The 23647-nt window shown below is 39.8% G+C and overlaps 1 protein-coding gene across 11 annotated transcripts in view; it reads left to right on the forward strand.

Annotated features, from left to right (window-relative positions):
- The window catches only part of Tenm2 (teneurin transmembrane protein 2), a 1190054-nt gene that overhangs the window by 837916 nt on the left and 328491 nt on the right, over window positions 1-23647 (forward strand). For 10 of the 11 annotated variants that reach the window (XM_005376287.2, XM_005376288.2, XM_005376289.2 and 7 more), the window contains one exon: window positions 4716-4925. The exons of the other annotated variant lie outside the window; for it this stretch is intronic. In XM_005376287.2, coding sequence (XP_005376344.1) covers window positions 4716-4925 — 210 coding nt within the window. The remainder of the gene's footprint in view (window positions 1-4715; window positions 4926-23647) is intronic. 11 annotated transcript variants of the gene reach the window in all.

Consider the following 23647-nt stretch of genomic DNA (forward strand, 5'->3'; position numbering starts at 1 on the left):
TCCTGCTACCTCTTTCCACTCTGTGTCCGTGGGTTTTCTAACTGGTAATGTTAGTGTTTGCCCTGAGTCCAGGAAATCCACAATCTCCTTCTCGATGCGGCATTCACAATGACCGCTACCAGTCCATCCGGGTTAGCATGGAACTGCTTTGTCTGTCATAGGTCCTAGTAGTCAGAATTTTTTTTCCAGTACTGGAGTTTAAATTCAAAACTATCACACTGAGCTACATTCCCAGCCCCTTTTTATTTTTATTTTGAGACAGGATCCCACTAAGTCACTACATTTCTTGGGCTAGCCTCCAATTTGGGATCCAACTACTTCAGCCCAGTAGAGTGCTAGGATTACAGGCATGCATCCTGTGCCCTGTTGGCACTTTTTTTTTCAGTACTGGAAGATCAAACCGAGGGGCACGCTACTACTGAGCTTACCCTCAGCCCTCTGTCACTTCTGTGTTTTAGGCAGGGTCTCATGCTACGTTGTCTGGGTAGGACTGCAACTTGCAATCAACCCTTCCATCTTTGCCTAAGTACTAGGATTACAGGTGTGCACCACCACACACAGCCCAGAAAAATTTTTAAGAGTTAAATTTACCACAACTATGATTGCACTTGGAAACAGATAAATTAGCAAAATTTGAAGTGAAATCCTCATGTCTAAGGTTACAAGGAAGCCAATCACACAGGTAGCTCATGAGATTTTGATTTACATGGGGTCTTGGAAAATGTACAGAACCATGTAAATTTAAGGAATGACATATTGCTGCATTTGCAAATTTTCTTTTGCTTTTAACAGCTCCATTCAACCCATTTTTCTGTATACTTGCTGGGGGTTCTACCCACTTAAGTGGAACTTCCAAAATGGTTTGGGGATCAGGAGGTCTCAGTAGTGCATAAAGTAGAAACCAGGTTAGTTCATATTGCCTGGGTACCTGCCCATCTCACATGAAGTATTTCTGTAAGAAATCATGGTCCATAAAGTGAGCTTGTTTAAGTTCCAGCTTTCTCCCCGGTACTTTGGAACCTGTTTGTTTCTACACAGATGGTCTCTGTCATTGGAATAGTCATGGGGGAAAATGTAGCAAAAGTGAACAAAATTAGTAAATGACACAGCAAATAGAGAATAGCATACCATTTGACTGGGGGCAGATCTAGGGATTGAGAAATTTCCCAAGTGATGGTAGCTACCAGAAAGCAGAGCTGAAGGAGCCACCAAGGCACAGAATTGTAGGGGACAGGAAAGTAACAGGAATCAGACAATCCTGCGACGTGTAGTCTCAATACACTGAAGAACCATAGTCTTTCATTGTGTTATGACTGCTCTTCTATTGTCTGTATTTGTATAAATTAAAAGGCACTTCTGTCTGTACTATATGAAATGAATTCATGCTGAACAAAATTTCAAAAAGTTCACATAAAGAATGATTTCACAGCAACTATCGTATCAGACTCCTGGAAAATTGCACTTGAACTTCAGTTCCACCTCAGTCACTCAAAGGAATTTAAAAATTGGCTTCCAGCCATCCTTGTTCTTCTACATGCAGCTTCAGATATGCCTCAAGAGTACAGACTTTAAAGCCTACTGATTGTGACTTGAAATCTGTGCCTACCAGAGCCTCATTGCTAAGTGGATGTCAACACGGACTTCCCAGGGCTTGGTCAGGACCGCTCTGTCTTCAGGAGCCTCAAAGAAGGTATAGGGTAGCATTGCTATAAAGGAACCCCTTTAAACTTCATTACAAAAGTATGAGAAAAACTTTGAACTGTGTCAGATGATGGCTGCTACAAATGGCTATTCAAAGAAATGTTTCCTCCTTGAAATCTGAACAATGCTTTGGGATTGGAAAGTAGGAACCTAGAATCATGACCTTCCATAAATCTTTCTCCTTTTATGGCACGTTCTCCCCTTTTTTGTGACCATGCTACATGAATAAATATGAGTCCTGATCTTTGGTGCTTAACTAGCTGTCAAATTTGATCTCTTTATGCCTCAGTTTCCTCATCTATGAAATGGGAAAATGTTTTCATTTCATTTTATAGGAATATATAGTAATTGTAACTTCAAAGGACTGCTTTCAGTGAAAGTGAAATGATATATGTGAAAAAACTAGCATAGTGAGTGGCAGATAGTTATTGCACAATAAACATTAGCAATTAAATACAAATAATGATAGTTACAACTATTACAAGATTTGTGGGAGGTGTTGACTGAATGTTAGCTGGGATTCTGATGGAAGTCCACATGTTCTGTCTCCCTTTCCAGAGCACCTGGTAAGAATGTCATGCCTTAGTATTGCTCCCAAACAGCTACAAATGAATTGTATTTTTCAAATTAAATTCCATTTATCCATTGATCTATTTCAGGGATGGTTCCTCTTTATTGCAGGTGTGTGACTGGGCAGGAAGCCCTACACTTTAAAGGAATTTGATCTCTTAAATCTCCCAGTCCTATCCTCAAAAAAGAATAACAGGCTACTGACACGGTGCTTCTGTACTACTGTTTGTTCTGTTTTCTCTGCCTAAACATCACTTTCTTCTTTAGATTTCCTCAGGTACCACCTTTTTAAAGAATTTGTGTTTGCTTTACCTACCCGAGCTGGATCGTGTGTCCCCACAGCACTACCCCATTACGTGACAGGGTCCTGTTCTTTACCATGTAGTTCCAAAGTGAAATATTTACCCGTCTCTCTCCTGCTGGACTGAGCGCTGTCTGAGGGCAAGGATGATAGATCTTATTTTTCAGCCCTCAGCATCTAACAAAGTACACACGTGCTTTATTGAAATTATTCATCTATGCATTTTTTCAGTTTTTATTTTTTATTTTTATTAGCACATGTTTGCAGTACATAATGATTACATTTCTCACTGGGAGCATTTAATGGGCTGAGGGAGCATTTAATGGGCTGAATAATAAATAAAGATATGTAACTGTAAAAGCAACAACAAACATTTGGCCTCCACCTGAGTATCTGAAAACATTTCCACATGTGTAGTCCCTTTAAAAGCAGGAAACCACATTTCTTCAAGCTCAGGAACTTCTTTTCTAAGTTCAAGTGCTAACCTGACTCTCAAGTTTTCTTTCCCAGCATCCTGTACTTCTCTCCACACCTCTGACTCTAGGGCATATCCCATGGGCTCTACTCTTGGCTCGTTTTCCCGAGCTTCCCAAATGAACAAACAAGCAGACAGCAAGCACCTGCAAAGACCCCAAGATGTAAGGGTGAAGGAGGTGAAATCACGCATGCTGATTATCCCCACTCAGCAATTTGACTGCCAGGTGTGCCCTACCACATGAAAAACAAGGTGCATCAGGCTTTCATGTGGGAGCAGAGCTTCTCAATGCAACAGCACCTCTGAGCCACTGCTCGCTTTCTGCCAGATCATGTGCTTCTCTTCATGGCATTGTGTGGCTGGGCTTCTTTTCATGGGAGATCTCCCATGATGTCCAAAAAACATGCGATGCAGACTCTGGGGATATTGGCCATCTCTTTGGCATGTAGATATGTCACCTTTCCACCTGTGCTCCACTTCTACCCCAAACTAATGGAGCTGGCTTTAGTTTATTCTTTTATTTCTTCATACAAATGGACTGTTGTTTAGGAACAGGAAGCAGGTACTATTCTTTGAAAAGACATTGGGGATGCCGGACTGAATAACATAGACCATAAGAGCTATGAAGAAATTTAAACAGAACAGTAGGCTAGAGAAGGTAGGTAAGGAACTTTCACAGAGGCAAACATGGAAAGCTTGAAAAGAATAATAAAACTTGTGAATACTGGGCAGAAAGTGGGGGCAAGGGAAAATGTTCTACACAGTTAGAACAGAAAGTGAAAAGATGCTGAAGGTCAAATGGCTTGACTCATTCAAAAACCAGAAATAAAGATGGCTTCACTGGCTGGTGAACAAAAGGCCAAGCGCTACATGGAAAGGGTCATTGTTAGAGGTGAGGAGGAATCAGCAATGGGCCAGAGCAGGGAAGACATGTAGGTCATCATAAGGAGCTTAGATGGAGTTCTACTTGCAACAGGAGGCCAGTGGAAGGGGCCAAGAGTGGTAACTACCTGAGTTCTCTGTATAAAATATCATTCTGACATTGGAGGGAAAGAATGTGGGCAATGAAGAATAGATGAGCAACATAACCAGAGAGGAAAGAGAGAGATCAGCAAGATCTATCAAGGAGAGATGATGGGAATTTAGATTAAGACTGGAAAAGAGGAGATAGAAAGAACTGGATGCTTTCCACACTAGTTTCATTTCAGCTATTATGTCCTTTTCTGAAATATACAACTCAACTGTCTACAGCAGTGGTGGTGACCTGTAGCATGCATACTAGAGTGGGCAAACAGAGCCCTCTCTGTAAGCACGCTAGCCAAGTCGCCCCAGCAGCCGAGCATTGGATAACAGTTGTTTTGTCTAAACTAAAACCTCAGTATTCAGGTTTAATTGCCATGTTGGCACTTTGTGATAAATAAGTAGGTTTTGCATTGCAGTTTGGGCACTCAGTCTCTAAAAGGTTCCCCATCACTGATGTAGAGTACGAATTAGGACGATTGGAGACACATCAGAGTACTGTATAAACACACACACACATGCACACACATTGGCGCATTTCATTTTACTTTTTAATATTTGTATTTTGAGTGGATTTCAATGTGACTTTCTTGGGATGCTCTCACGACACTCATTGCTGACCTTTGACCCCTCTGTCCTCTTTCCCAGGTCGTCCCATTCCACCTACATCCTCGTCTAGCCTTCTCCCATCTGCTCAGCTGCCTAGCTCTCATAATCCTCCACCAGTTAGCTGCCAGATGCCATTGCTAGACAGCAACACCTCCCATCAAATCATGGACACCAACCCTGATGAGGAATTCTCCCCCAATTCATACCTGCTCAGAGCATGCTCAGGGCCCCAGCAAGCCTCCAGCAGTGGTAAGGAAATTCTGTGGTGTCTGAATGTGTACTGTTTCCTGTGTGACAGTCTTGATTCTCTGGCAAAATGACAACTATGAAACAAGGGCTGGGGAGAAGGTGGTATGGGAAACATCAAGGTGAAATACATTGGTCACTTTGCGATGCAGTACTTCCAAGTTACGTGTTGAAGGTCGCAGTTACTGAAGAGGTTTCACTTATCGTAACAGGCTTTGGACCTCCTTCACTGGGAGGGACTGGCCATGGCTTCACATGAAAGCATGCTGGTCTCAAAGGCGAAGTGCAGAGAGACACTGGAATATTGAATTTTGTATTACTATGATTCTGGTCATACCTGAGTGACCCTGGATGCCCCCACACACCCAATTTGTGTGCATCTGAGATCTCTCACTTTTTGATAGTTGGCTTCTGACTTCTTCCTTGCTTGTTTTAGATGATTTTGCCATTAAAATGCATGCCCTTGACATGAATACTGAATGTCCTGCCAAGTCTGAAATGTTTGGGGTGTGACCTTTCATATGACCCTCTGCTGGTGCCACTTCCCTTGAATTTAACAAGCTGATTGTGTGGTACTGTGGTAAATACTGCCTCCAAATCCGTAGTTCTCCTTTTGGTTTTCACATTCACAAGCAGCTGCATGGGACACAAATCTTTGCTCCACTTTCAAGATTATTGTGGCTCCTGTCCCAACTTTTTATATATAAAGTAGAATTTCCCTGGGCCCAGCAACTATTTTGGTTTCTCCTACAATGTTCGCATGAAATTTAGATGCAGGAGTGGGCAGTATCTAGGGATTAAGTACCCATGGCCCAAGAAGAGACACTGACAGAAATTGGTTACTCTTGACCCAAAGATTTTGAAGTTGTCTTCTGGATTAGCCAGTCATGCTGTTCACCAACATATCCTATCAGAAGCAATAGAGAGCTACCATGCCAAGAATTTCCTCCATGATATTGTATTTGAGCACCATCCTAGAATGTATGCCACCACTGGCTTCAACCTCTCCAATTAGAAAGGGCCTCAGAAGTACACTTAAGATGATTCATTCTGTGGATGGAATGATGGACTGCTACTTATGATGGCCCATGTCCTTCTTCCAATCCAGGCCTGATATATTTAGTAAACTCATATCCTTTTTTAAAAAAATTACCTAATCAAATCTCTCATCAAATGAGCAATCCATTGTTGATATTATGAAGGCCTTTAATCTACCATAAATCTTTATTAGAACTCATCAGAGCTTCTAGTTTGAGAGAAATGTGATTATGGCACTCTTAAAATGACATTACATCATTGGGGTGATTGGTTTATCATTTGGAGAAGAGACATCAATCATAACTAGCATAACCACACAGTAAATGAATTCAACCTTTCTACCGCGGAACAATGACACTGTAATTGCTCAAAATCAGGCTTAAAATGAAATCGGAAAATGCTCTTTCTTCAAATATGATGTTAACTTAATGGAATATATTATGAAAAATCATGTTTGAGGAAATTCTATATAATTAAAAATATGTGGAAATATATTCCTTTTTTTCTCTCATTGGAACCTGATTTTGTCTACAGAGCTATTTTTTCTGCAGATTATGTTGCGTTTAATTGAACTACTCTCGCTTATGTTTTGCTGCTTTTTATTTCATACTATGTAATCGTGATGAGTATTGTATTATGAAGGACAAGAGGCTTTTGAAATGAGGTGCACCTGCTGATAGCTTTTTAAAAACAGACAATTATTAAGGAGAAAATGAGCTTTTAAAAACTACATCATTTTATGCATATATGGATTCCCAAGCAAAAAATGATTTCCATAAGAGAGGTCAGTTCATATCTCTGGGCCAGAATACTTTCTTAGTGATAATGCACTGCACGATTTCTTTTCTTTTGGACAGTGTATCAAATTGTCAGTTGTAGAGGGTATTTTTGTTGGCTTTATGCCTAATCAAGGCCTCATTTTGGTGGACACAGCAGATCTGTGTGTTCAGCCAAACTTATCCATTTTTCATCACTTACACCAATTTGTTCAGCTCACTTAAGACTGATAGTGATTTTAGCTTCAGTAAGAGGAGAAAACACCACAGAAAAATGTGAGGGCCCATTTTCATCACAAACAAGAGCTTCTGTTGATATGATTTCTTCCACCAAGAGGTGAAGACCCAATTACGCAGTTCTCTTGTTCTCATCAGGTGCTTATCTGAGAGTGTGTAAAAGCTCTGGCCAACAGACAGTCATTCAAAATTCTTGACTCTAGTTTAGCTAAAGTGAGAGCAAATTGAGTTCAAGTAGCATGTGCTAACATCTGTGTGTGTGTGTGTGTACGCATGCATGTGCACCTTGTGGAATGGATTTGGGGTCCAGAGCAAATTGGGGATTCTATCAAGATCTGAATGCAGTTGCCATGAATTTAAATTTGACATAATGGATTGAAAATAGAGTTTGACACAGAAGATTCAGAGTGCAGAGCTGGGTCTGAGCGTTTTGAATTGAGTTTGATGAAAGGGGCTGAATTTTTCAGGAGGCACCCGCAAAGCCCCCGTGTGTTTGGGTGTGTTACATTTAGCTAGTTAATGGCACAGAATATTGTAAGTTGGTCTCTAGAAAATGACCTTGTGTTTTAAATATTGGGTAACTGTTTGGTCTTTGTCACTTTTTATAGGTAAAATGAGACACCTTACAATACATTTAGCCCATGCAGGACAGTAAAAACTTATTTCCTTTTGTCCTCTTGTTATTATTTGACACAGGCAAAGCTCAGCATTAACAGATTTGCCTCCCATTTTTCCTGCTCAAACACTACCTATTATAGAGAGAAAATCTGGGCTAAAACTAGAGGAAGTAAATTTTTTTTTTCCCAACATGACAGCCTCCTCAAAGCAACACTCAAGTGTCACCTCTGTGGTCTGACTGCCATTATTTTCTATGACTATAGTGGATTCTTCAACAGATGGTGCTAAAACCGCACCACCTTTGCAGCCAAACTGCTCTGACTCTCAATCTATGCCAATCAAGCAGTTGCCCAGGTACAGCCAGTGAGATGCTTACCAGAGTGGTGTTTTCTTTCCTCTCAAGCATTTGCTTCCAGATAGCTGTGCTCCAGCAAGGGGTTCACCCTGCGTTCTGACCTGGTGCCAGAGGAGGTTAGCTCTGAAGATGTTTCTTGTATACAGCAGCATAATTTCAAATCCTATGAAATAACTCATCTGGAAAAAAATCTGGATCCCAGTGGCAGCATAATGAAGGGTCCTGCAGATGGAAAAATGAGACTAACTTTCAAATCAGAATAGGGTTTGCACTCTTCTGTCAGTAAATAGGCATAAAACATATGGACAGCCAAGCTGTAATTTAAAAGCATTGACCCACCTCTCCCCTACGGAAGGCTGAGTTTTAGCTTTTTATGAAGTCTAAATAAAGGGGTGAGGAGCACTCATATCATCAGACCACATAAGAAATGTAAGCAGAATGCTTGTCAGGACCCTTTCATAGGTCCTCTGGACCAAAGATGTCCCTGCCAAAGGTTCAATTTGTCTGATGGTTTGGTTAATTCTAAGTGAAAATAACACAACAAAATCAGCAAGCTTCAGAGAGCCAAGGGTGATCCAACAATTCAGTTGCATGCAGATCTTACGGATTATCTTATTTACCTAGCATCACAAAGCAAAAGAGTTTTATTTATTCATTTCTTCTCTTGTACCTCCTTTACAATTTGTGAACATTTATATAAATTCTTTTAAACTCTAAAACTGTAATTAGATGACACAATAACAGTAAAGGAAAAATCTTGAGAGGGGAATGCATATTTGCTCATATACAAATATTCCTATTTCATTCTTTAAGATAGACAGAAAGCTTGATTCTAAGCTTCCTAGCAACCAAAGCAAAAAAGGGAAACAGAACAAAATGCATAATACCCAAGAGATTAAAAAAAAAGATCAACTATGTCAAGGAAATTCTGGAAATTGTCACAATGTGTTCATAAAAAAATTCTCATAAAAGAGATCATGTGTGCATTCCAGGTGAGTGAGTCCTCAGCAGCATCATGATATCTATACTTATTTCCTGGCAAAGTTCCTTGAAACTGCCTTCTAAATAAGCCATCCAGAACTTTCAATGTAAAAAAATATTCTCCAAATGCTCAAAACTTATATAGTTTAAGGGCAAAACCTGACTTAACCCATAGATAAATCTTAATTCTCCCAAAAGATTATGTGAATTACATGTCCTATAGATAGTAAACATTAAATGTCATTGTTCATACTAAATTTCCATGGGAATTAGCAGACTTTAAGGGTGTAGTCACTATCTAGAGCTTTAAAAGCAGGTGACCTATGTTACAAATTTGTCTCAACAGCCATACAGAGATTAGAATAGATGTCCTTTCATGAAAAGACAGACCCCTGTCCGGGACAGCTTCATCCCCTCTGACCATGATGGGGCTGGAGTTGCGGTAAGGAAGAAAGCAACCCACACAAATAGATTTCACAGGTTAATGAAACTTCCTACCCGTAGGGATCTTCAGCGTGGAAAAGTAAGTGTCCTTTACTGTTACAAATTATCTTGCTTTCCTAAACAGATATGCCCATTCAAATTTAAGATTTCCCGAAAAGCTTATAGCAATTATTATGCATACGCATACTGCCTCCCTCCCACCTTCTTCCCTGTTGAAAGTTTCTGTATGTGGTGGGGTTGCTTAGCCACCTCTCCTCATGTGCTTTGATCCAGCTCCTCATTCTGCTCTCTGGACCTTTTTTTCTCCTCTCGCCCCCTCCACTCCTTAAACATCTCCGCTACAGAGCCCCTGGTAGCAGGTGGATAGTAGATGCTCAATAAACATTTTTTTTAAAAAATGGGTGCATGAAGGTTTTTAATAACTACTTTCTTTTTAGTAGTTGACTGCTTTCCCTGACATATTGGGTTTTTTTTTCTTATCTTTTTCTCTTCTTTCTTTCCATGTTATATTATGAAGAAGTAAATTGAGAAATTCAGGGAAAGAGGATAGAGTAGGATGTCCCAGTTGAGGGAAATGTACTTACTTTACAAAATATGTTGAATATTACCCTTTTATACCTGTTTTAGATATTTAGTAGTTCTTCTCTAAATGATAAAGTTTGATGCTTTTTGGGAGGGCAGTCCTGGGGTTGAGTTCAGACACAATAGCACTGAATTACATTGTCAGTCCTTTTTAATTTTTTTTTTATATTTTGAGATAGGTTTTCACTATCTTTGAGATACCTTCTTGCTATCCTTGCCCAGGCTGGCCTCAAATGTGTGACCCTCCTGCCTCAGCCTCCTGAGTAGGGTTTTATATATTTTATACAATTTTATGACAAATACAAGCATGGCCAATGCAGAGGACCAGGGGTAGCCATGAGTAGGAGCCCTGCGCTCATGGGCATGGTGGACTTGCCTGGAGGAAAGCTCATCTACCACTCTTTAGGTTAAGTCAGGAAATCAGTTCACATATCACTCACTTTCCCAGCTAGGTTTTTTTGTACATAAGCTACCTGGTCCCGGGTCCCTCCCAGAACCCCTGGATGTCTGGGACGTAAGTTCCGATCCCTCGTCATCTCTTCCTGTACCCAGGCAATGGTCCACCCTGCTTCTCCTGTGGAGGGCTTTTCAATCCTCAGCCGGTGCAGGCCTCTGGGGAGGGCGCAGAAGAGCCCTCCCGCCTCTTCCCAAAGTGGAGTCACACCAGGCTTCACCCTCAGTTTGTGCCCTTTGCCTCCTTCATCCCTAGTTATGCTAAGTTCATAATATACTTTTCTTTGTGTGCTTTTATTTAATCTCCACTACATCTCAGCACAGCAGCCATTATCTTGATATTCCTTTTACAGAACAGAAAACTGCCACAGAGAAGCAAAATAACATGCCAAATTCTCAAAGCCGGGACTTGAAGGACCTAGGTTTCAAACGCTAATTGCAAAAAGACTCTCAATCGCAGAGACTTTTCTCCCCAACTCAGTTAAATCAAATGTCAACCTCGAATTCCGAGTATGACTTATTTTGATTCCAACAGACAATGAAAGCATTATATTAAAGACTATGGGTCATAGCTTTTTAAAGGTTGAGAAAAATTAAATGCACATCACAAAGCATCCTTTACCTCCACTTCCTGACAAGCACACAAACCCCCAGGTTCTTCTAGAGATTCCCTGCAGGTGGGTCTTATCGCTGGGAAAGTTTGGGAAGCATTCATGTAATGATAAAACTCCAAAGTAGAAGTTGGAGAACTTCAGTTTTCTATATTCTTTCCCTGATTCACAGAATGAGCTTCACAGAATGAGCTTCAGCAAGTCATTCAGTTCTCCTGGGCTTCAGTTTTTCTACCTGTCAAGGTCAGGGATTGGCCTAAAAGACCTTGAAGCTTCCTTCTTATTCTACCATTTTGTGTTTGTGAGTTTCCCACGTCCAGCCAGACCAGGTTGCCTCAGAGTTGGGGTACCCAGGATTTCACCCTGCCATCTTCTAGACCACTGGCAAAACTGACACCTTCAGAGTCGTGCAAAAGAGATCTTGTCAGCTCACCTGTAGATAACTGACGAGTGTTTTAGGGACAGGTGACACTGGGTTGGACATGTTGATAGCAACATCATCAAAGAAATAAAATATAGCTCATTCCTCATGAACCTGGGCTCCCAGAAACTCTTGCTCAGCCTTCTAAACAGGTCACCCAGCCTCCAAATACAGAATGGATATTCTTCAAGACATTCTAGGCACTGCTAACCTGCCTAACAATGCAGCAGACATAGATCAGACCTTTCTTTCTTTTATTTGCAAAACACACGTACACACACATATGCACATGTAGCTTATAGTTCCAACAGTTTCCAACCAGCTCGGGTTTCCAGCTTGGGTTGGGATCCCTGTGCTGCACTAGGGTGTAAATGAGCACACAGTCGAGATGGACAGGTAATTCCTTTGGAGATGCGCAGCGTGAAACTGACAGACAGCAAAGAACTGCTCCTCCTCAGCAAATAATCTTGATATTGACAAAAATCCCAGGGTCGATAGGCATTGTGTACATTCTCCCTCTCCATCTCTGTCCCTGGCTGCTTGGTACATACAAAAAGATATCCTAAGCTAGCAGAGACTGAGAGCTACACATGACATCTTAACAGTTTCCTGCCCTAAGAGTTTTTAACCTGGAAATTCAACTTCTACAAAATTTCCTTTAAAATTGTACATTTAACTCTAACTAGCTTTCTGCATAAGATTCAAAAGACATAATGTTCAATGCACTGTGCCTTGTTAGATATGTCTCAGTTCTCTGTTCAATCACAGGATATGTTTGTTTTACCAGGGGGCACTTTCAGTATACATGAAAGCCTCTGCTCCAAGTCACCCTCTTAAATCTAGCCCCCAAATAATAATTAAGAATAATTATATTCTTAAAAGCATGAACTAACCTGCTTTACTTGGAAATTTACTTGAAATGTACTTTACTTGGATTCGAATCACAGCTCTATGATTTTGAACACTGTAATCTTGAACAACTTCCTAATAAATGTCTCATATTTTTATCTGTAAAACAGTGGCAAACATTCTCAACTCCTAAAGTTGTTATGAATATTTAATGACATTCTGATATATCTAAATAGCTCAAAATCAGGTTTAAACAATTGGAACATGGGGTTGGTTTGATGTTATTTACCTTTTTAATTATTTAAAAATTTTTATAATAAATTTTTGTAATATTTTTCCTGTTTGACATATAATAATTATATATATATATATATATTTAGGAACTATATCAAATAACTCATCACATATATATAATATGTAATGATACTTTCTAATTTAACAAACACTTTTTAATTGTGGTAACATATACCTAACATGAAATTTATTATTTTTCCCCATTTTCAAGCATATAATTCCATGGCATTAAGTATGTTCACATTGTTGAATAACCGTCATGAACATTCATCTCCAAAACATCTTCATCTTCTCCAAAAGAAATGCTATACCCATTAAGTACTGGCTCTTTCCCTTGGTCCTGGCAACCATCATGCTATTTCTAGTCTATGAATTTGACTACTGAAGGTATTTCACATAACAGGAGTCCTACAATATTTCTCCTTCCGTGATTGGCTTATTTTACCTAGTGTAATGTTCTCAAGTTTCATTGCATTTTATTTATTCACTTATCCATCAATGCATAGCTTCTATGACACTGGTGAACATGCATCTGCTTTTGTGTTCACTGCAACTTCTTTTGAATATATGACCAGTAGGCGAACCATTGAATCATATAGTAATTCTGTGTTTAACTTTTTGAGGAATTGCCATACCCTTTTCTGCAGCGGGTACACAATTTTACATTCATACCAGCAATACACAAGGATTTAAATTTCCCTACATCCTCTATACTTGTTATTATCCTGGGTTTTTTTTATAATAACCATCTGAATTGGTGTGAGTTGTTAGCACATGGAGGTTTTGATATATAGTCCCTAATGATTAGTGGTGTCAAGCAAGTTTTCAAGTACTTCCTAGCCATCTGTGTATCTTCTTTGGAGAAATGTCTACTTCAGATATTTGCCCAATTTTTAACTGGATTACTTGTTTTCTATTGTTGGGTTGTAGAAGTATCCTGGAGTATTGATATTCTAGATATCAATTTCTTATTTGATATGTGATTTATTAATATTTTCTCCCATTCAGTGAGTTGCCCTTGTATTTTGTTGATCGTGTTCTCTGATGTGCAAAAGTTTTTAACTTTGGTGTAGTCCAACTTATCTATTTTGCCTTTTGTTACCTATGCTTTTCGTGTCATACAACAAACACTTTTAAAGGTTTGATTTTTACAAATTGTAGCTAATTTAATCCTCACCCCCAAGAAAGACAAAGAGCAGTCCTTGATTCTGAGAGTCAGTCTGATACTAGCAATGAGGCTTACCTTTTTGTTCAGAGCTGGCCTACCACTCATAGCTAGGTCATGTTGTTCTCCTATTAAACATAAACAATCCTACAGGAAACCCACACTCCAAAGCCACTCCATGGCTGTGGTGAAGTGAGATAAAATGAAAACAAGAACACTTCGTGATCTTACCCACATACAAGCAAAGGCAAGGTCGCTGTCTCTGTGAGTCCGTTTTTTGTTATGATGCAAAATACTTGAGATTGGCAGTTTATATATATAAAAAAGACACTTCTTTAGCTCACAGTTCTGGAGACTGGAAATCTAGCAAGCAAAGCACCAGCTCTAGCATGGGCTGTCTTAACTATGTCCCCTCATGGTGGATGGTACCACAGTGGCAGAAGCATGCAGGAAAGAGAGAGGTCACATGACAAGACAGGAAGCCAGAGCAAGGAGGAGGAGCCACTCCTGAGACCTCCCACTACTGCCCACCCCTAAAGGTGCCACCACCTCTCAACATTGGCACAGTAGAGACCAACTTCCCAAATGTGAACCCTAGGGACATACTCAAACCTTCTTTACCAATTACAATTTCGGTCTCTTCTAGTCAGACCTTCCTACACATAAAATGTACTGAGAAATCAGATCATGGAATTACCCCTACACTATTAAGGTGCAATATTAAGTGTGTAATTCCCAGATATAAGAATTTCTTCAGACCCTTCCTGAAAATCATGTAACACCAACCTTTAAAGCATTTTTAGTAAAAAGCCCCATGATTTCATTATCTATCTTCTCCCTCACTGGAATTAGTTAATAAACTTTGTTTGGCTGCAGTGTGCTCCTTCCTGGTGGTGTTTTGGCTGGAGGACACTGGCAACATTATGCTGTGGGTTGGTATTATTATTATCCCTGTCTTGCAGATGGGAAAACTGTGGCTCAGAGACATTCAGCAACTTGACTCAGGACGCATAGTTATTAAGTAGTACAACAAGAACTTGGCCCAAAGAAAGCAGCTTCCAGAATAATCAGCATGTAGAAATTTAAGTAAATTTTTAAAAGATAATTCTGGGGAAAAAATGTGTTCACAAAATAAAAAGTAATCATCATTTACTACACGGCTGAGGTCCAAAGAGAATTTTCAAGGCATAGTAATGGAAAACTGGAACACCAGTCCAAGCAGATTATCAGGAAAATAAGGGAAAGGGAAGGCTCTGTGTGTGTGTGTGTGTGTGTGTGTGTGTGTGTGTGTGTGTATGGATGGGGCAAGTAGAGAAATAAAGCCCAGATCTGCACCTTCTGGAGTAAGAAGCCACTAGATAATGCCTAAAATTGAAAACACAAGAAACAGCAGCAAAGCATGTTATTTATAGAACTGGAGATAAATAGCAAAATAATCAGCTAAAAAAGGTAAATGTGGTTTGCTGCTGGGAAGGAAGAAATTGATGGTGATGGAAAAAGATTGCTATTTTTGAATTGAGCATCGTAGAACTCTTTGATTTGTTAAATTGTGCACACTTTTGCTGTTGTTGAAAAGGAAACATTTTAAAAGAAAACAAGACACTGGAAATGAAGAGTAAAAATTACCATGTTACATCACTGTTCAATATTCTTAGATATATTTTCATGTGACAAATATGTATTGATTAGGGTTGATGTGTTTGAGATGGCATCTGGCTCTGTGGACCTGAATAGATAGGCACTGGAGTACTTTTTTCTTGAATGTGCACAATGCTTTGTACCTGCCTCTGCTGATTAGGGAGCAGCCCTGAGGAGCTGCTAGGGTTTTAGCTCCTTATCTCAACCCAGGCCAAATCCGAGGCTTATGATGGCACAAGAACAATGAAGATGCCATGGCTACTGTTTGCCCTCATTGCTGATCCAGTATCTGCCTAAGCGTAGGTCGGTCTTTACCCAAAGCATTCCCATCCTGCTCAGCCCAGCTAGCACTTCCCCCTTTCAGAATTGCAGAACAGGCTTATAGTCTGCCTTATTCAATTTAGCACCTCATTACATTCTGATTTGTAATATTCTCTTGGTGTTTCATGCAGATAAGTCACTTGTGTCAACATTAAACTGTCACTATTTAAAGACAAGGGTCATTTCTTTGGTCTTTTTGTATTACTTAGAGCCTGGTGCAGGTTGAGATAAGCTTGATGTCCTTGATCTGGCTTTTAAAGGACAGCAGTAAACCAGGGAAACAAGAGCTGGGTACATCCCCACTTAGGCCTTCTGATGTGGGCCTGTTGACTGCAGGTCATTGTCAGGTTGTCGGATCTGAGACCATCCACAACTATGAGGGTGAGCTCAACTGCTTTTAAAAAAGCATAGAAAAAGTAACATAGATAGGGCACGAGGAGAAGAGATCTGTATTTATCAAGTCTCCCTTGTTCCTTGGAAGGCTCAGAAGAGATGTAGGTCCAAAAATAGTTATCTCCCCATCCCTTTATTAGCAGCCCTCCTGAATTGAAGGTACTTTTGAGATAATTGTTTCCACTGATACATTGTGGGAAATAATCTAGAGAACTAATGCAGGGAATGCCTGAACTTAGCCCTGTCTTGTTTCCTAAAGTTGCTCTAACAAGGTGCCACAAACAGTGGCTTCAAACAATGAAGATTTATTGCCTCACAGATCTATAGCTTTGCAGTCCAAGACTGACGGAATAGTCAGGCCATGCTCCTTCCAAAAGCTCTAGAAAAGAATCCTTCCTCGCCACTGCCAGCTGTCATGGTTGCTGGCAAACCATGTGTTCCTTTTTTGTGGCACCCTAACTTACATCCCTGCTTCCAACTTCACTCCGCCGTCTTCTCCCACGCACATGAGAGTCTCCAAATCTCTCTGTCCTCAGAAGAATACCAGTCATTAAACATAAGACTCACTCTAATCCAGAATTCATTCATTTGAAATAAATCTGCAAACAAGGTCACAAAATCGAGATCAGGTCATATTTGTGGGTATAAGGCTTAGTTAGGGCTTTAACATATCTTTTGAAGAGGCACAGTTTAACCCTTAACAGTATTCAATTGAATACTCATCTGGATAGAGCATTTAGATCTAGATTCCCATGTCTGTTCTGTTATTGCACCTCCCCTGTGTTGTCCCATTTTTTTCTATGCACTTAGCTACCGTTGAGCATGGCACATAGCACATGCTTGATAAATATTAAGTGAATGGACCCACAAATAATACAAGTCATGTGATGAAGGGACAGTGTGCAGAGGGATTTTCAGTTACTAAACAGTGGCCCAAAAAATAGTGGCCACTCTTCCTGGCTCAGACTGCTTCTGTCATTCTGTAGTAGGAGAGAAAAAGAATAAAGAAGTTATTTCTGGATGATGGAATACTGCATCAAGAATAGCAAAGGAAGCCAGAAGCAAGCAAAGGAAACTCATATCGTTAATATTTAAACTCCAGAATCTGAATATGGTAGTAAGGTATAGAAGATCTCTCTTCTGTGCTACTTTAAAATTTCAGCACCAGGCTTTCCTTTGATTCCCCCAGGGTCAACACCAGCCTCCTCTTGTGTCATTTTCCACTATATTTTTTGTATTATGATGTCTGTTCCTTATTATCCTTAGTCCTTTCTGGTGCTTTAAGCCAAAGATAAGGGGCCAAACACATTCCTGATACTGAAGCATTTAGGCAGTTATCACTTAAATTAATGTTTTCTGCTACGGTTGTATTTTAGTGGAAAACAATAATTGTTTCCAAGACAGCATCTTGGAGTTCAACCAATACTAACAGTGAACGCTCAACCATGTGCTAACAATAAAAGGCAGTGATCAATCGTGTTTTTTTCCTCCTCTTCCACTTCGAAGGCAGACTTTGCATTCTTTCACATTAAAAATAAACTTACACTGATGATGAAATAGCATCGATTTAACCTTCAGCAAAATGCCCACTCCCATCTAGGAAAGAGCTCTCCTCATCTACCTCTGTCTCATATTCCCACCTCACCGCCTCACTCAAAGCCTATGGAGATACATTTTTGGAAGTTTCAGCCTTATGTGCCCTGTGTTTGAATTGTATTGATGTCCAGCAGTGGACTGGGGGTGGGCGACAGGATGCCTTTTCCTTTGTGCTAGCTCCCCAAATAGGTGCACAATGCATTTGGTGGCATTCACACTTGACTGGAGTCGCATTTCAATCTGTTCCAAATGATTGGATACTGTGTTTTCTTCCCGTCTGTGGTAATGGAGCACTCATTCCCAGCTCCCAAGGTTATTTTCATCTCGATGACCTTTCTCATCCCCCTTGGGTCGCTCCCTGTTACGCAACCCCCTCCTTACTCAGCCTAAGATAGCACTTTCCATGTTACTCTCTCTGCATAACTGTTGTCTTTGATATATTACTTTTTATTTTTCTAACAGTGACTTCATTGCTAAGAATAAGCAATGAACTTTACCAGCTTATGACTTCCCCTGTTTCTCTGTAGGTTCTTCTCATGGTCTTCCTGCTCTGGTCAAGCAATTTACTTTAAAAATGGGAAGAGATAGCATGGCACAGCACCTAGTTAAGATATTAGGATGCTAGAGGAATTTTTTTTTTATTTCTTTTCTAACCTGTGCCCCTTCTCATGAGGCCTGAAAACTGGTTAGAATATAAGAGACAAGTTCTGTTGTGAAAATAATTCACAAAAAGAGAAAAAAGACATATTACATTGGCCAGACGTGGCCTTTTCTGCCTCTATTTATTGATCTCAAATTGCTGAAAGGGTTCAGAAGATAAAAAGAATCTGTGAGACAAAGAAAATCACAGTGAAGAAAGAAAGAGCCCTAGAGACTGTGGGAGCCAGAGAATTGGTTCCTAGCATTTGCAATGTGGCCCTGGGAAGTCCCTTAGCCTCTCGGGCCCGCTGTTTTTCATCTGCAGTATTGGGAGGATTTGGGCCAGATGTTTGGGAAGATTTCTGCCAACTTTGAAATGTCATGATTCTTAGCAAAGAATGGCAATGAAGCACAGGATATTTAGCCCACTTTCAGAGATATGCGAAGTCGCCGAAACTGTCACACTTTTTTATTTTATTTGGCTTGTTTGTTTTTTCCTTTGAAGAGACAAGGTTTGCTACATTACCCAGACTGGCCTTGAACTTACAGACTCCAGCAATCATCCTGCCTCAGCTTCCATCTGGGGCTACGGACCACTACCATGCCTTGCTTTACCTATCTTCAAAAACTCAGAAACACATTTTCCCTCCTAGAGAAAAGAAACTAAAGTTGATACCCTTGTCAGACTGATGGTGGTGGTGATGGTGATGGTGATGGTGATGATGATATTAAAGATTCATCATTGTCACTTATGTTTGAATAACATTTTGTATTTCAAGAAACAGGATCATATACTTCATCTCCAGCTATAAAAATCTGGCCCTTAGACAACTGATCTCCCCAACTTATTTGACTCATCCTTCCTGGTGTTTTTTAAAAGATGTTTTTACTTAGGTGGCAACACTAAAAAAGTGAGCAATTTTATATGAACATTGTTTACTCTACCTTGAAATAACCACACTCCAAACACCCCCTTACATTATGCCCTGGCCACACACCCCGGAAGATAGGTAGAGCCTGCCCATTTTACATAGGTGTCTTGTTTTTGTTTGCATGATTTGTCTCACTGCCCTGGCATTTGAATTTGTGACCCCAGTTGCCCAGTTTTTCAGCCTGGATGGTGATGAGGAGGAGGAGGGTGACACCTCCACTACTGTCATTAATAATCAGCCCTATATTTACACTATTTTCACCTTTAGGAAACACTACCATGTACATTATCTGTTTACATCCCTTTAAATTACACTTCAACTATTTTTTGTGAGAGGGATATAAAGGGTATTGTTATGCCTGAATAACTCCTTCCAGGTCAAAGAGCTCAGGACACTTACCAGCAGATGCTACTAAGTCTCATAGTCCCACACTTTCAACTATTAAGGTGTACTCTTAACTATTTCTCCCCATACAGACAATGTTTTGTAGGACTTTATTTACTCATGTGTATTAAATTATGGTTATTTCACTCATTTTGTATTATATGAAAATAGATAGACTGATAATAGATATCCATGATTCAAACTATGACTTGTTCCAATACACTGAATTCTTATACCTCGGACTATCCTACACCCAAAATAATTTCTCTTGGTTTCTCCTTAGTTACCAATAACTTTTCTAAATATACTTCTACTAATTTCTAACCTCTACCCTCAGAGATGAATTCATTTACCAAGTTTATTACTACTAATGGACTAACTTTTGGTGTCCTGGCATAATTGCCTTTGGCTTCTATGCTTTCATAGCTGGACTTACTGACAGGTGCACACACTGAGGAGGAAGGAAAGTTTATGTGGATCGTGAAAGGTTAGGTGAGTTTTAGGTAGTCTGGACCACATACCCAGACAATGTAACTGGTGTTTATGCTGGTCTGTGAGGGTCAATGCTAAGACACATTGAAACTCATGTTTTTGTTATTGTTATTTTGGAAATGGGAGTATACAGAATGGAAGACTACCTCATCTTTGATTCTGAAGCTGGTACTGAGAAGCCATGACCATCTGCATGTTTTGGTGTGTCTGGTGTATCACAGGTACTGGGCATCACCCTGGGTTTAAAGATCCATCATCACCCTGAGCTAGGTCCGTGACTTCCTTCTGGCATTCAGTCTGACACTGATGAGTTCTGAGAACGTGCTGGCCCAAACTTACCTGTTTTCTCACAGAAGTATAAGATCAGTGTGAGATTCATTTTTTAAAAAATAGCCTGGAGATTCCTAGAGCTTGATTAGACCCCAACCTTCTTTGGAAGAGTCCAACCTTTACAGAACAAAATTTCCTATACTGAGTAATTCTATTTGTATTTCTTAATGTTTTGCTGTTCAGGGTTGCAAGTCCTTTGCAGGAGAAGCTTGTGATAGAAGTAAATAAATGTGATATATTTTCTCATAAGATGGCATCAATGGTAAGTTCACTATGGACTTAATTACACCCTTTTGCTAAAGGCAAAAAGAAAACTATATTAAACACCTATATTATTCTTAAAGCTCCTGATTATGGGAAAGTTAAATGTGAAAATATATCTCCCCAGAAGGAAAGAAATATAGCACATACATTCCCATGAGCTAAATATACTTCTTTATAAATATATGGAAGATGTATGCTCAGCTCATCCTCATGCCTAGACTTGCATGTTTTGAACAATCTAGATCAAATTAGTTTGTTCTTCTAGGAACCGTTCCTATATTATAACATAAGCAAGTTTTTCATAGGGCTCCGACTCTGAAAAGCAGTTTTCCTTTCTGGGATGAGCAACGAAGAATGTGCACTCCCTATTGCCAAGGTGCAGAACCAAAGCAGAAATGGTACAGAGAGTCTAGACCTCCTGGTACAGCATGTGCCATCCAGAACCCACTCGCAGCTACACTGATACCTTGCTTGTTGAATTCAATTTGCTACAAATTCATGTTTGAACACTGAAAAGTTCAAGAACTGACCATATTTTTCCCATAAAAAATGCTGGAAAACCAGATAATTGGTTCTGAGGTTCCCCAAATTAAACTTATCAATTCTTTTTTCTAGTACATCAACAAATTTCATGATTTCTTTCTTTAACTCTGTCGTTCTCACAGTTTTCCTCTTAGCTTTACTGCTGGTGTCACTAACTTTCTTTGGCGCCATGATTATGATATTTTATGCTATTAAAGTGCAAAAATAAAAGCACAATGATGAAAGTTTTAACTCACTAACGCAAACACTGCACAGTGCATTGTCTTGGCAAGAGCAGCGCCTAGACTTTACAATCACCCTTTTGTCTCCATAGTGAGAAATGATGCATGACTCACTCTGGACTGGAACAGATTCTTTCGTATCAGGTTTTTGTTTGGACTATCAAGCAAAGTCACGAACACTGAGTAGTTGTTTTTTCCTCCCCCACTCATCTTCGCTGTATGAGTAGTGGAAAGGTCAAGTGTGGAGACATTCAACAACCAAGGTATCACTGTATTTGAGGATGGGATGTTTCCATTTTTAGTATCTGTTAAGTTTCAGAGGGTAAACCTAGCAAAAGACCTTGAGAGTTAGACACAGTGATGCACACCTATAATCCCAGCACTGGATTATAGACTGAGGCAGGAGGATCTTTGAGAGTTTGAGGCCAGCCTAGACTACAAAGTCAGCTCAAGGTCGGCCTGAACTACATAGTAAGACCTTGTCTCAAAAAAAAAAAAACTTGAGAAACATGTCCGCAACACACTTAGGGGAAGTTGAGTGTTGACGCCTTTACTTTGCATCCATTACATTTCTGCAAGTACTGGCTCGTCAGAGCTCCAAAGTCTATATCTTAGTCCCTTTTCTATTTGGACTATTGTTACCCTGGGCAAGTTGTTAAATTAACTTCTCTGTGTTTCAGTGTCACCATTTATAAAACAAGGATAATTATACTTCAAGATAATGTGCAGAGGAAAATGCCTCTCCACTAAACAGTAAGAGGTAGAACGGAAGCTGTGGTTATTGTTTATTAATAGCAGTGACACCCTAGAATTGCTACTTCTCCTGGTAGAACTTGGAAGCTTCATCCAGGTTTTCTCTTCACCTTAGACTTCACCGGTAGTTACGCAGAGTTCAAGTGTGTACTCTTTGCTGGGTTTCTTCTCTAGTGGTCCTGTCTTCTCTTATCAGCATCTGCTATAAAGAATGGGATTGGGCTGCTTGGAGTTTCTCTGTTGTAATAAACATATGGAAATTCAAGAAGGCCGGGTAACTAGTTAGCCAGCCACTCCGAACAAAGAATTGGCAGATCATAGAAACAGATACTTCACATTCAGGATTTATACATAGATTTCCATGGCTCTATTCCCTCCAACACTGGTCATAGCAGCTCATGGTTGGAAGATCGATGCAAAAAGAAAATGAATTACAGAGTAGTTAAACTCACATTTTTAAGTTTCTTCATTGTAGAAAATTCCACTTATAAAACAATGTGGCCCAAGGATCAAGACCCCTGCTGTGTCCAATTACACTTATTTAAAAAGGCACAACCTCTTTAACTTTGTGAGTTTCTGAGGGCTGTTTCTCTTTGCTTTTGGCTTATCACAACTCTTCAATTACCTAGGCATATGCTTGGTTGCTAGTGTTTTTCTTGTTTTCCTTTGCCACAGGAAACATTTCATTAAAAAAAACTTTTTTATCAGAGGTACTTCAAAATAGTGTTGGAGGGTGGGGAGAGACACTGGTTAATGAAATAAAAAAGGAAATAATTTCCAAAGCCTTGGGAAACTAGTAGGACACTTACGTGAGATTAGGTCCTTTGGTGACAAGAACTGATTTCTGGTGTCAGCTTTCAGTTCTTATCACCTTAGTTTCTGTGACCACACGAATTCAGAATCTGGATAGTTATGCTTGCCATGCTGCTGAATGGGGTAAAGTCATGCATTTTATGTTCCCAGAAGACAAAGTACTGTGGTGTTTCTTTTCATCCAAATGCTTAGTTCTTTCCTTCATTCCGACTCTCTGAAGAATATGGTAAGGTCAGTACAATCCACCTAATCCCATGTACATTGCCAAGCCCCTTTCTCACTACAAGTACTATATTAGGTAATCAATTTCTTGAGAGGAGTTTTTGTTCTAACTTACCTTTGTGTCTCCATTACTTATCCAGTACTGTGCCTGGCATCTCAATGGAAAAATGGGAGAAATGAAGGATGGGGAAAATAAGAGGAAACTTTGAAAAAGACTGAACAAAATTTAGAAGAAAAAAAAGTTGAGACTTCCCAGACCCCTTAATCTGCCTATGGGAACGGAGAATCCCCAGAAGAATATAGATATCTTATTTCTAAAAGTTATTTGAGCCAGGAGTAGTGGCCCGTACCAGGTGCACT

This window comes from Chinchilla lanigera, unplaced genomic scaffold, assembly GCF_000276665.1.
Source record: "Chinchilla lanigera isolate Chin_1 unplaced genomic scaffold, ChiLan1.0 scaffold00007, whole genome shotgun sequence".
NCBI classification, from domain to species: domain Eukaryota; kingdom Metazoa; phylum Chordata; class Mammalia; order Rodentia; family Chinchillidae; genus Chinchilla; species Chinchilla lanigera.